Here is a 15,544-nt window from a genome sequence, read left to right on the forward strand (position 1 = left end):
TTAAAACTTAAATGTTAAAATTAAAATTTTATTAAATCAATCTTATGTTGTTTATTATTTCTACATTTTAAACACAACAGTGAAAAAGTATGGCAATTTTAAGTACAATAAATTTTTTTTTTAAGTAAATTTCAAAAGTTTAACGATAATATTTAATATTGGCCTTTTTTAAATTACAATTATTTAGAATTGTAATTAGGCTTCGTACATACAACCACTTAGTCTAAAAAATCAGTTGACTTATTGTTAAGATAAGAATGCTTTTACCTGATAAGTAAAAGGTAAGGCCTGCTTTACGTCAAACTAAACCTAACAACTAGCTGTCAGTTCCAGAACAGGAGGTAAATTCTCGAATACCTGGCTTTTCTCAACCTCAGGCATCTGCTGTTCTAGTTTTATGACGTCACAAACGGTGAAATTCCAACGTTTTTTTTAAACTGTTTAAGCGTTGAAATCAAGCAACTAAAAGAAGGCAAGGTTGAAGTAACTATGGTGTAATTTTACGTGGATTTTATTGCGAAATCCTGTGTTAAAAAGAGATACTTTACTTGCTTTTTTATGCGAGAGGTTTTTCCAAAAACCAATAAAGGTTTCAAGCGCTGTAAAGTGCCCGCTTTGCCTGTGTAGTCTTGTAGTTCGTTTTATTAAATACTTGAGCTCAGTAACTTGCTGAAAAGCTCAGGTTTGCAACCTGTCAGCACGTATATATAAATATTGATTACTGAAACAGTAAAGAACGATGTGTTACAGGTTAACCAAGGTTGCAAAGATATATTGCTGACTTTTTTGTAAATATGTTTGTTGTTTATCTCAAAAATGGACGATTTTAAACTTAGAAGACGGAAACAAATTGCACCACAGAAAAAAGGTTTGTAAATAAGAGCTTGTAATAAATATTTATTGTTTTGTAATAGACATTCGTTGTTAAACTATTGTGTTGTATATAATACAATGTAGCAACCTAATTTAAGCATGATACGATATCTGAAAACCTAAGGTTAAAAATGGTGAAATAAAATTATCGAAAACTCAAGTTTTTTTTGTAATATGTATATATATATAAAATGATATGCCTGTTTTAAAGGTCTAAGATTTATATGCATCTGGAATTTTGTGCACCTTTTAATTGAATAAGGCTGTATTTTGTATTTGTACTTACCGAACTAAAATGTAATTGCATTAATAATGTATTTAAAAGTGTAGAATTTTAACTATGCTTCAGCGCAAAAGGCTTACTTTAGAAAAGGTAAAACATTGTAGTGTAGTAAATGTGTAACAAAAAGACAGGTTACTTGTGTATATCAAAAAGGTACATTAAAAAATGTCAAATAATTAGTCATTAGGCCAATTTAAATGTATTTTTTTGGGTGAATAGCGCAATATTAGTGATTTTTTAACAGTCCTTATTAATATTTATAAGTAGTTTAATTTATAGAGCAACATTAGATAGGGATTAAGTAGCTGTTATGCATTTTATCAATATTTAAAGGGTAAAAAAGGGCGTTTTTTATATTAATTAATTAAATTCGTAAGTAAATCGTTTTAAATTTGGAAATAATTATAATTGTCAGCATTTGGCATTAAACTGGCCAATGGTTTGCCCATTTTCTTATTAAGAACGTGAAGTTTATTTATAAGTTGAGTTAAAATTGGGTTAAATAAGGAATACAGGGCAAGTGACATTTACAATTTGCTTCGACATATTTGCATATAAGTTATTTATGGCAATGTTATTGTTATTCCCGTAACTATGACGTCATAGCACATAATTGTTATCGAACAACAAGTAAGTGTGAAGCAAGGGAGAGGTCAAAGAAGTTTCGAACCTATTTTTAAACGATTTGTTGTACGGTGAAGATGCATTTGATTATGACGTCATAACCAATAGCGATTATCGAAAATAAAATTTTGTTATCTTGATTTGCACCTGCTTCAAATTATGACGTCATTAACAGACTGAACGGGAAGTGACGTCATTTTCAGGTTCGCTCCAACACCTTCGCGCACTTCCGACGTCGCGATCACCTGCCTTCATGACGTCACAATGCCTAGGTAGGATCCAAACCTAGACCAATCGAAAAGCAATGTTTATTTGGTTCCATGTTAGGTTGAACTTTTAAACTTGGTTAAATATAAACTGGAATATGATAATGTCAATGAAAGTACCAGAACTTAAAAAAGGTGACCTTGTCGTTTTTTACTATAAAACAATGCGTGTAAGGGCAAACACAATGCGTTATTTTAAAAAAATTTTAAAACATTGGACGATTTTTTTTATATTTCTTTACTACTTTATTTCATAAACTACTAAAATAAATTAATTATATACTAAAATGAAGCAAGTTTTAATATATCTTTTCGTGGTATATTGAGTGAGGTTGTAAAAGCGATTACCTTGTTTGAAAATCTGTTTGCAAAATAGATATTGGCTTTTACAAAATGTAAAATATAAATACTAAATGATTTTAAATGTTTTGCCTTTGTTTATTGGTGAAATTATTAGATCATAGATGGTCGCTAAAATAGCAAATTAATTTTTTATTTGTTTTTTAAACAAAATAGTTTTAGTTTGGTTGTGAAATTTTCTTACTTTTTTAATCGATTTAAATGTTTTTACGGCAGAAATATTCCCATACGGTACAACACATTTAATTTAAGAGCTTTCAAATGATTCACTGTCCCAGTTCGTTTGATATAAACCGAAACAAAAACTCAAAAACCAGCGAATTCGACACAGCTCGCTTTTACCTTTATACGCACCGTTCTTATATCATTATGACATCACAAGGTCCCAGCGGGAATCGAACGCGATTCGTTACACCGCGGCGCTATGTGAGCCCGCCTACACCTGACCACGTTGCTTATTTCTTTTAGGAAAATAAACGATTTTCGCCTTTTGGAAAGACTCGCACAGTTTTAATGTAATGAAAGCGGTGGGGAGTCCGTTTTTGTTAACTAAACTCAGTAGAAAGGTATTTTTTATCATCTTACCGTACTTAAAAGGAGTAATATCGCCTGTTGGTTATAATTGAGCCTTAAAGGAAAGTACTTTATTTGAAATAAGTTAATGTAGTTATTCTGAAATTTAAGAGAATTAGTTTTTAGAATTTAAGATGGAAGGTAATAGTTAAGTAACTAAAAAAATTAGAAAAAAAAATTAAAATTTGTTTAAAAATGAAATAACCTTTTAAGTTTATATTTTGTTGTATATATTTAATTTTACAAATAGACAAATAATAAATATAGGACTGCAAATGTAATAGACCACGTGATATTGCATATATAATTAATTTTCGTTTAATTAAAGTAATTTAAACTTGGTTTTTGTAAGACTATAACGATTTAAACATAACAATTGTTTTTTTTGTATTTAAACCTGTTATTTTCGTTTTTTCCAGTTGTTGTTCAAGAAAAAAATTTAATCAGTTAACTGTTGACAGGTACACCAATTTGTCACGTGACTTTGAGCACGCCTTACTGATCACGTGACGAATAATCGATATTAAGGTTTACGGTTGTTGAAATAAATCTAAATTTGATAACTAATTAAAAATGGTTGATTTTTGGCGTGCAATTAATTACAACTTTTATCTTATTGCCAAAAATATTTTTTTAAATTAAATTGAACTTTTAGAAATGTAAAAAAGCTTAAAAATTGCCTTAGAATAATTTTTGGTGGTTTAATTTATTGCCTAATCTGAATTTTATTAATATTTTTTTTTAATTTCTTTATTGTTTAAGTTCATAAAATAATTTTTCATTTAAAAATAACATTTTTTATATTTAAAATTATACGCAATATTTTTATTAACCGAATTAATTAAGATTTTCTAAATAAACCCAATCCAAAATCCCGTATATGCTTCCTTGTTTAATTATGACGTCATAATCATACATCACATGTCATTGTCACGTGTCACAATGTTGGATTATAAGCAGATTAATATTCGCAATATAATAATGTGATGACGTTGCGGGAGTTAAAAATTATTAACCAATCAAATGAAAGGAGTTTATTGTTCGGAAGGTGGTCTGAGGTGGTTTCCGTATTTGTTTTTAAAATTTTATAAATTATTATTTTGGTTGAATTAAAATTTATTTTAAGAGTTATGTTTGTAAAGTTAAATTTAGTTAAAGTATTAAGAATGCTAGCAATATTTAGGTATTTTTTAAGTTTAAAAAATAGTAGTCTTCCAGTTATTTTAGGGTAGTTTAAGTTCTATATCAGAAAATATGTTTTTTTGTTATTAAATATATATATTCAGCATGTTTGTTTAAGTGAACTAAAACATATAAAGCGTACAATATATATATTTATAACTGCTAATAGCATATAAAGTATATCACCAAAAGAGGGGGTTTAATTATTAATTTAATAGCCACTATTTAAACTAAAAAATGTGAAACTTATATATATGTCAATTTTAAAAAAAATGGCATAAATGGCACAAGAAATTCAAATTACAAATAGTTAAGTATTTTTTTTTTTTGTAAGTTAAAACCCGTAAACTAGATAAACCAATACACTACTCTTGTATTTTTTAAACCCACGTTAATTTTGAGCACCTTTCAAACGATGTAGGGTGGTTTGTTAGTGCTCTTATCCGAGCCAATTTAAGCTAGGTAACAACAGGTGAGAGCGGGTCCACCTTTGTAGGAAAAGTACTTGAGTAAAAACACCTTGTTTGCCGATGCTCTTCAGCCTGTAATAGCTTGTTTTTTAGGCCTAATTTCGTGCTGTTTTTAAAGTATATCTCACAGGTATAATATGTGGAATTTTTTTTAGAATTTTAACGCCTAAATTTTAACCTTTTTATTTATTACTTGTCGACAGCAATTTCCACAGTTGGTATTTTAATTGTTGTAATATGGTCGCAATTCTTAATTAATATTTGCTGGCGATTATTTACTCAAGCATCGCAAATGGCATTTTTTTTGTAGAACCATTAAGTTTTAACATACATATGTATAAATATAGAAAAGCTGTATTATAAATAAAATTGTATTATATTGGTATTGTTATCTAAGCAAAAAACTTAAAAAGTGCCTTAGTTTTAAGACTCAAAAAACAATTTTAATTTAAGTTTGAAATGAAATTAAAAGAAGTAATGGTGTTAGAAAATTCAACTTAACCTTTTAACAAATTGTTTTCAGGTCATTACCGTTCTATAATTTATTTTGGGGATTTTTTGCTCGAATAATTAAACTTAAATTAGTTCGTTTCAAATTAAGTTACGTTTTGTTTAAAGGTACCTGCGGAAACAATTACCAGTGTGACGTCATAAATAAAACGATTTAAAACATTGTGACGTCATAAATAAAAGATCAAAAAAATTAAAAAAAAAATGTTTACTTTTTTGCAAAAAAAGGCGTTTTTTTCAAAATAAGAATCACCACTGGTAAAGTAGTTAAATAAAAAATTCGGAAGCGTTTAAAAATAAACATTTACTTAAATAACAACCTCGAATTTGAAAGGTATTTAACTCCTTGGTAACCTACAGCAGAAAGTTTTTTTTATGGAGGCCTGTTTTTTATCACAACTATTTACGTGTTTGCATTTTTTGCCAGGTTTCTTTTATCTTGGTTCTGCGTCACGTGACGTCAACACATGACGTGGTAACTATCACGTGATTAGGTAATTTGTTTATGTCCTTAAAGATAGTTGCTATCTAATATTTAGTAAAATATTTTATTAAATTATTTAAGTGTATTTTTGGTTTATATTTCTTAAGGCAGAGTTTAATTTCTTACTTTTTTTTTTAATTTATTTATTTTATGCGTTTTGTTACTTCGCTTAACTTAAAATTTTTTAGTTCAAATAGTCCTTAAAGTGATAAATTTATTTCTTAAACACATTAATGTTATATTATAAACAACTCTAGGTAAAGATGTAAAAATGGTTGTTTTTTCTATGACAATCAATCGCACTTTTAAAAATAATAAAAAATCGAAAATAAAAAAGTAAATTCATTTGGGTTATTAAAATAATATTTTACTATGTTTATATTATTTTAAAGGTTTATTAAAAATTTAAATATTTTTACATTAACATTTATCAGGTTAATTTTATTATTCAAGATTAACTCCTTAGCGATAAATAAAATATTTGCTTAAAAATAGGCACTAAATGGCGCAATTTAATTTTTATTTTATTTTAATTAAGGTGATGTTTAGAAAAATGTTTGAATTTTTGAGTAGTTTTAAAAACGTTGCAAATTTTTTTTAAAATTAAAAACAAGTTAAAAAAGATCGAAAAAAGATTGTTTTTTTGTCAAACTGTTTGTGGGAAAACTTCAAGTCATTTTGCAATTCTATTTCGGGTGTTCTACTGAACTAACCTCAAAAAAATAAATTAAGATCACAATTAACGAACGTGTTTTTGAAAACTTTGCTTTTTTAAAACTAACAGTAGGGGAGTATTAATTGCTTTATTCTATATAAAGGCTCGCGCGAGGTATTGTGACGTCATTCGGCTACTTGTGATGTCATATTTAATGTTTGTGTATTTATATTTATTTCTAAAATTATATTTTAAAAAATTTGAGATATTTTTTATTAGAAAATTGGCAGAATTTATTTTTTAAAAATTCAGGACAAAATTTTAGGCTTAAGTATATATTTAAATAAATTTTAGTTATATATTAAGTCAGCACAATCGATTTATTGTTTTAACCTTATAATATTAACATATAAAAAATGTTTTTTTTAGTTTTTTTTTTAATTAAACATTAATAAATATTTTAAACTATTTAAAAGATTTTGGATATACCAGGATATATATATATTTAATATAAGCAAATAGGATATATCTAACGTTTTTTAAACAAGATAAATATATTTTTTAGATTATTCCTTAAAATTTTTGCTTATACCTGCGTACATATATAAAATCTAAGTAAATTGGATAATTTAAATGTTTTTTTAAGAAGCAAAATTACAATTTTTGTCCTTTTTATGGTGTTTAGTTATATAAGCTATTAATTTTATAATTTTATTTAATTTTTAAAAACAGTAATTATTGAACGTTTTTAATTCGATAATAACGCTGATTACACACCTTCTGCATTTAAATTAAACTCGTTTTGACTTTGAATCAATGTCGTTTAATATTAATGGATCATTTCCAAATGGTTTAGACATTTAAAACGTTCGATTATTTGAAGGTTCATAGGTTTTTTCTTGCTGGAAAACTCGATTAATTAACTGTACCTGTCGTATTTGTAATCGATTAAGGAGGTTTTCGTGACGTCACAATGCTTAGTTTATTATATTTGCATTAGACAATAGGCTAACATTTTCATTAAAGATATTTGCTTAATTTTTTTCGGTGCAATTTTTTTTCATTTGTTAAAACAAATTACTGCTAATGGCATTTCGAACCGGTTTAAAAATTAGAATCACTATAACTTTACTATCTTCGGACAAACTCTTGTGTATATATGTATTTTTTTTTGTATATTTTTATTCTCGATGTGGGAAGGTCTACTTCACGACCTGAACATAGAGTAACACCAGTTACCCCAACCGAGTCTCGAGTTGCCCTTGGCAGTTTGGGATATTATAGATTATAATTACCGGTCAATTATACTGCTGATTAAGTTTATATCATTTATAGCGCCTTACTCAAGGGCGCTACAGCATGAGAGCATTAAGGATTAAACACACGACCTCATGTGGTGTAGCAAGTGTTCTAACTACTACACCACGCTGCCGAATAAAATGATTATGTTCTTGCTAATTCTCTCTTGTACTTCACGGTCCTAACTTTTTTCGAGAACCATAAAGTACAAGTGACCCAAAAATTCCAAATTTTTTTAAATTTAAAAAAAAATTGTTCTAAAAACGATTGTGCAATATGAGAGTGTCAATTATATCCGCCACAGTTAATAACGGAACCTATTTTCCCGCTATAACCACCCTCGAAGTATCAATCAAAAATTTGTTACCAAAAAATTTATAAAAAAGTTGCAAAAATAAATAATTAATATTTGAACGACGTGGTTCTTTATGACGTCATTTGACACGTGTCTACAATCAACAAGTTGTTAATAAACCAATTATTGCAACGTTTGTTAACCTTGAGAATTTGAAGTGTGACGTAATAAGGGGTTGAATAGCTTTTAATTAATTTTACAGATTCAAAAAAAATGGATTTAAAAAAAAGATATTTTAAAAATATGTTTAAAAGGTTTTTTTTTAGTTTAATTGCAAAAGATAAAAAAAAAACATTATTTAGCTTTTTTATAATATATTCTTAAAAAAGGACATTAAAAAAAAGAATTACGTTTGTTACTAAAAATAGAAGATAAGTTTAATAATTTGAAAACTGCAATTCAAAAGTTCACAACCTTATTACATACAAATCAGTGCCAAAAAATCACTTAAATATAATCTTAAAAAAATTTTGAAACCGCAAATATTTTGCAATATTTCTCAAATCAAATTGCTCAATTAATTGAAATTTAATTGCTCAATTGTTTCAAATACAATAGCCCGATTGTTCAGTAACAATTACACTATACCAGGTGTATTGCTACGTTTAACAAGCAATCTAGAATATGAATAAACAAATATTATGACGTCATTTAAACAGGGGTAGGGCAGCCTGACACGAGAATTTAAAATTGTGGATTTTTTTAAACTTTCAAACTTCAAAAAATTGCTCATTTTCTGATGTAGATTTGAAATTAGCGATAGCGGTTTTTTAATTTGTTATTGTAGAGTTTTTATTGTTGTTTTTTAACGATAGTTTTTATTGCAATATTTGTTTATTTAATATTTTTAGCCAGAATGTAGCAGTTTTTACAAATAAAAATATTTTTTTCAGTTTATTTTACGAAATATTATTTTATTTAATAAACAGCAAACATTATAATATTATTTGATTAAATATTTAGAATTTAATTTTGTTAACTTTTTTATTTTATAACAATAATTTATGTTTTTAGTTTAACTTTAGTAATATTAAGAAAAAAAATTTATTATTTTTTAAATAAACGCTTGAATTATATATTTAACTTTTGATAAAATTTACCAAAGATTCAGAATTAAACTTTTTAAAATTTAACTTTGACTAATTAGTTTTTATATTTCAGACCATAACTTAAAACAACAATATTGTGAAAAATATAAGGGCTTGCAACGAAGCAAAAACAACAAAAATAGCGAATTCTACAACAACAACAACAACAACAACAACAACATTGTATCTTTCAACAATTTATTTAGTGACAGTCTTTACAACAACATTGAGCATATGAACAGCAATAGCAACAATAATAATTCCTACAGAAACAATCAAAATCATCTTGATTCCACGAATAAATTTAACAACAACAATAATTTTTTAATTAATTTCAACAAATGCGTTTCCAATAGCAACCAATCAAACTCACTTATCACTCAAATGGAAAACAAGCACGTGGCCGAGAATTCTATTTCACACAATGACGTCACAATACCTTGTCCCGATCAATCGTGGTTCGAATCAATAATCAAACGTCATAAATGGACACCGGTGACGTCACAATCAAACTCAAAGAGCATTGTTGCCGATCGCTTGTTAAAAAAGATCGCAAAATCTCAAAGCAAACTTTCATCGAGTGACTGCGTGACGTCACGTGACTCCATGACGTCAAGCAAAAGCGTGACGTCACAAACTGTCACAAAATTTAATTTACGACCACTAGTTTTCAATCAAAATCAACCTGACCAAAAAACAAACGACGCAAAGACGAACTTGGGTCCTACGATCGAAAGAGGGAATTCCCCGGGTCGAATGTTCGAAAACTTGCTGACGTGTCCTTATTGTGACAGGGGGTACAAGCGTGTGACGTCATTAAAGGAACATATTAAATACAGGTAAGGAAAAGAAAAAGCTTAACTCATATTTTACTAAATTCTAAATTTTTGCAAAATTTTTAATGTAATATTTCGCTTTTACTTCACTGTTTTTTATTGTGACGTCATAATGTTTTATTGTTTCAGACACGAAAAGAACGAGGACAACCACGTGTGTGGAATATGCAAATACACATTTGCATATAAGACTCAACTGGATCGACACATGGCATCTCATAAACCCGGCAGAGATAAAGTAATTATTTTAATTTTTTAAACTATTTAATGATTGATTTATGACGTCATGTTTCGATGACGTCATGTTTAAGATCGTATTAAAGCAAGGTTTTTAGATATTGAGTCATTATTGTCTGGTAGATTGTCGCGTCATAATAATTAGTCGTCTGATTTCTCTGATTTGTTTTTAACTTAGAAATTAATCATTCAAGATTTTGCAAACAGAAAAAAACAATTTTTGAGATTTTATTTTAATTTTATTTTTTGTTATTATTGGGTTAGGATAAAATTAATTTTTTTTTATGTTTCAAATATTTAAAAAAAATAAAAAAAATTTTTTTTACAAATTAGTTTTTGTTTTGTTATAAATTACAATCTATTTGTGACATCACACTTACAAACACACTCTTAATATGACGTCATCAATTTTGCACGTGGCAATGCTGACGTAATAAGCCTCGACAGCTGCGAAAAAACACACATGTAAGATCTTGCTCACGTGGGAATCGATCACGTGACCACGAAAACCCGTAACCATAACAACGCGCGGGGAATTTTAATTAAGCTTTGTCTGGGTGATTAAAATTCAAAAACTTTGTTAAAATGTTTTTATTTTGAGTTTTTTAAAAGGGATTTTTTTTTGTATTTAGGTATATTTTTTCTTAAAGGTTAATTGTATTTAAAATCTATTTTTTAGAATGTTTTTTTCTTTTTTTTAATATTTAAAATAATTTAAATAATTTAGTTTTGACCATTTTAATAACTTAAAACTAGTTTATAAGATCAAAAAAAAGTAGTTTTTAAATTAAAATATCTAAAACTGATTTAAATTAACAGAATAGTGTGTATTTTTAAAAAGTTATTTTTTTGGTTTTACGTTGTTTCAAAATTTAATTCAGAGTTGAAAATTGATAAAGTTTAAACACATTTTATAGTTCTTAATACTTTTTAAATTCTCAGTCATTGCGTTTATTTTTTTCTCTAATTTCTCTCACTCATACTTCCTTGTTAAACAACCTATAAGATACCACAACTCTTTCACATTCCACAGTCTCAAAACACATATCAACGTTACATAAACATACTCATTATTGTCGCTTAAGAGTTATATAGGTGCGGTATATTCAATTAAGAGTCTCAAGGGTAAAAATGAAGATTTAAAAGCCTTGAATTATTATCACTTCGTCCCAGTTGCATGTTATATTGTAAGATCGTTCATTTTTTGGCTTCAGCTATGTTTCAATTCATTTTTTATGTGATCAATTCCATGAAATATTTAGAAAATTCAGAGTTATTTTTACCCGTAATTTCTACAGGTTAGGATCAGAACTTTTAGCAACAAAATTAAATTTAAAAATTTGTTTGTAATAGTTTGTTGGTAAAAATAATGGTTTAGTGTATATGTAGTTGTCAGTCTGTTAGTCTTAGTTTTTTTGTAGGTCATTCGTTCATTTTTTCCATATTTTTCGAACACTTTTCGTATCTACACGTCGTATCATTTGTCGTAAAATTTTGTCACGCCGTGTACGCACTATCTTTTAGCACTATACCTTTTAAATATTTTTTTTATTTTGTTTATTCGTTTTTATTCGTATTTTTGCATGCATTTAAAAAAAATATAAAAACTGCACGCCTAAAAAAATTACAAATCTAAAAAAAAATATAAAATTTTTCGTTTGTTATTTTTTGATTGTTTATTATGATTTCTATGTGCCAACTACCACGTGGAGATTGTTTTTTTGGTTTATTTCGTTGGAGCAAAAAAAATCAAGTTCTTAAGTTTTACCTAAGAGAGGTTATTTCTTTTTTTCTTTTTTCGTTTCATTTTGATTTTTTTAGGATTTTTTCTCAAAATTTTGTTACTATTTTTTTATAATATATGGTTATTTTTTTTATTTTTTTTTTTTTTAATAATATTTAGTTATTTTTATTTTAAATTTTTTAATAATATTTGGTTATTTTTTTTAAATATTAGTTTATTTTATTTTTTTTATAAAGTAGGTACTATTTTATGTACTTACTAAATACATTGTTAAATTCTTTTTAATATCCATAAACGCCTAGCTTAAAGGCGAATAGTGTGACATTGGTGCGACTCGAACCCGAAACCTTTAGGCTTTTGTTTTAAAACCATGACCATTTAAAACCATAAATTTTTTTTTATAAAATTCCTATTTTTTTTTGTTTTCAGGTTTGCAAAATATGTGGAAAAGCTTTCATAAATGTTTACAGACTACAGAGACACATGCTTACTCATAATGCAGGTACGTGCGCCCACTACCGGGTTTAAAAAAATCATTTGTTTTTTTGATTTATATAAATTGTAAAAAAAAATATTTAGACAGGTTAAAAATAGAATAAACTGACTTAAATAAAAATGGATTGTCACAAGTAATGTTTTTGACCGTAAGGCTACAATCATTAAAAATTTAATTTAATAATGTTAAGATTAAAGTAAAAGTAATTATGAATTTATATATCTATACTACTAAATAGGACTAGTTTTTAAAATATAATGATAGCCTTTAAGATCAATTTTGTTTATTGAACAATATTTTTTTTTTTTTTTATTTGTAATATGTGTTAAATATAAACATATTAAGTTTTGCCTACAAGATAGCTTAGGCATGTTTATTATTATAATTCAAAAACCTATTGTCACTATATATTTAATAAATGTAAAATAACTTATTTGCAATAGGTAAATGTTAATTGTTTTGCTATAAATATAATATTCTTAAAATAGAATTTATTTCAATTAAAATTTCAAGAAATTAATTTAAAATGCCAACCGTGTAAATTCAAATTTCATTCAACGAAATTTAATAAACTTTCTAAGTAAATATCTCAGGTCATATTTGGATACCTTATATCGTTATCAGTAATAGGTTAATTAGAAATTTTCTAAACGTGAATTACAGTTTATTTCCTATTAGGGTAACTTGTATTAATATATACACGTTTTTGTCCTTTTGTTTAAAACACGTTTTACATTTATTTTAAAAAATATGATATATTATTTAATTTCCTAAAAAAAAAAAAATTAAAAAAAATATTTCAAGAAAATTTTACAACTAAAAAATTTAAATTTTGATCACACTTTTTAAAGATTTTTATTTAATTTTTTTATTTATCCTCAATTAGTAAATATAATGGCGTTGTTGCAAAAATCTAATAATAAATATTGATTGCATAACGATATGACCCCTGCGTTTAATATCACGTTCTAATTTATAACAGTATATTTATAAATATTTTTATTGGGAACGTTTTTAGAAAAATATGCTGTATCATTTTTCTAATAAATGTCTTCTTTTAATTGGTCCAGTAATTAAAATTTAATAAATTGTTTTACAAACTACTTTTATTTAAATAATTTTTTTTTATAAAGTAAATAAAGGATTAGTTTTTACAAAATTGACAAATTTTTAAAGGAGATTAATGAACGTTAAATACTAGAAAATATTTGGCTTTTAGCATGTTTAAAACCCTATTTTTCCTTTGCATGATTATTACATTTATTGTAATACTAAAATTATCGTAAAATTATAATTAACAAACTTTGAATAAATTTAAATAATTTTGATTACAGGAAGCCGTAAATTTGCTTGCGAAATTTGCAGCAAAGCATTCAAGTACAAACATCATTTAAAAGAACATTCTCGAATTCATAGCGGTGAGAAACCCTACGAATGTCCTAATCCTGATTGTAATAAAAGGTTTTCTCATTCAGGATCTTACAGGTATTCAAATAAAAATTTAAACAACAATTTTACACCAAAAAAAATAAATTTACATTTTTGTTATATTTTATGCTTTTAACGGTGTAAGGGTAAAATAAAACGTTTTGGTTGTCTAATTGTCCATATTATCTCTATAGTAAGTACCATATAGTCAACTTACCTATTATTTATTGAAATTTTTTTGTTATAAAATTTGATGTAAAAAGTAAAGGTGCGAATGTTATTACATAATTATATTTTAACACTATAGACTTATGATATAAAAATGGGTTTAGCGCGACTTGAACCCACGACCTTTTGTACTGTAATCCAGTTCTATTTTAACTGACCGTAACTTTATGATTAGCTATATTTTGCATGTAATTTATAAATATAATTGCATTTGTACTAAGAATTCTAATTATAATTGGAGTTCATGCTATATATAATTAGATTTTGTTGGTTTCGGGTAGTTAAAATAAACTTATATGGTATTTAATTAATTAAATAAAATATTTAAATGACTACAGTTTTACTTAATTTGTGAAATATCTTGTATTTTTACCCTAAAAACCAAGCAAAATTAGGTAATTGTTTAACAGACGAATATTTTTTTAACGTTTTTTTATCATTTTTACCAAAAATTTCGCTCCAAAAAAAGGGAATTAAAAAAACGTTATTCCAAATTCGTGTAAATTTAAAATTTCGTTCACAAACCTTAAGATTTTAAACGTTTTAAGTTCATATAAGGCATTGTACGTGAACTGATTGCAATTAATTTAATTCAAACGGTCGACTCGTCATAACAAATTAACAGGCAGCGCAGCCTTTTTTGGAAGCAATCAGGCCTTTCAAATGCCGAGTCATTAATTCTGGAATTTTGCGCAATTCGAAACTCGAAAAATGACGAAAAAGATGAGCCCGCCCTTTTCACGTGCTTGTATTCTGATTGGCTGTTGCGCTTCGTTTTTTGTCAAGTGACCTTGCGTTGTAATTTAGGTTTGCAGCATTCGTGTTTTTAGTATTTTAAATTATTCTGGTTTTTATTAAATTTTCGATTACTTAATGCTTCATTATCAAAGCAATTTGTGATTTTAAATATCTCAAAAGAAAAAATGTTTTACTTTTTTGAAGATATAATTATTATACAATAATTTTTTATGTTTAGAAGTGTTATATTTAACACATGACGTAATAAAATTAGAATAAACATTTATTTCTAAATAAAGGGGTTTAGAGAATTGATTATTCTAAAATGCAAAACATCTTAAATTACAAATGCTTAAAATTAACATTTTACATGTTTAAAATTAAAATAAAAATTATTAAAACTGCAAAAACATTTTCGCAAGCCTCAGGTCACCAATTGATCGTGATTTTTTCCATCTATTTGTAACCGTTTCACGTGTTAAATTAGAGAAAATATCATTAAGGCATTCTCCATACCCTTTCGTGCCATATTATTAAGGGAATTGCGACAATTTAATTAACAGTTTAAAGGTCGGAGCTAATTATTCTTTTAGTTTCGTTTGCTTATTAGGTAAAGTTAAGTATCAACATGCCCTTAGAAATTTTTCATGACATTTTTTATACGTGATTTCTTTAACTTAATGTTGAAATTCTAATATGACAAAGCATAATGCTTTCCCAACAAATCGGCTCAAAATTGCACCCAATTATATACTGTATAATGATATATAAAAATGAAAGGGTTGGAATGTGTTTAATATTTCTTATTCCTTAAT

At 26.5% G+C, this 15,544-nt stretch overlaps 1 protein-coding gene across 2 annotated transcripts in view; it reads left to right on the top strand.

The window, feature by feature from the left end:
- Positions 1 to 753: 753 nt before the first annotated feature.
- LOC145741609 (uncharacterized) overlaps positions 754 to 15,544 on the top strand; it is a 33,967-nt gene continuing 19,176 nt past the window's right edge. The window contains exons 1-5 of one of the 2 annotated variants that reach the window (XM_082559216.1): positions 754 to 868; positions 9,096 to 9,861; positions 9,988 to 10,096; positions 12,269 to 12,341; positions 13,670 to 13,820. In XM_082559216.1, the coding sequence (XP_082415342.1) occupies positions 817 to 868; positions 9,096 to 9,861; positions 9,988 to 10,096; positions 12,269 to 12,341; positions 13,670 to 13,820 (1,151 nt within the window). In that variant the 5' untranslated portion in view covers positions 754 to 816. Of the gene's footprint in view, positions 869 to 9,095; positions 9,862 to 9,987; positions 10,097 to 11,292; positions 11,873 to 12,268; positions 12,342 to 13,669; positions 13,821 to 15,544 lie in introns of those variants that run through there. The other variant, XM_082559217.1, reaches the window with a different exon arrangement.

The sequence above is a fragment of the Corella eumyota genome, chromosome 2 (genome assembly GCF_963082875.1).
Source record: "Corella eumyota chromosome 2, kaCorEumy4.1, whole genome shotgun sequence".
Taxonomy (NCBI): Eukaryota; Metazoa; Chordata; class Ascidiacea; order Phlebobranchia; family Corellidae; genus Corella; species Corella eumyota.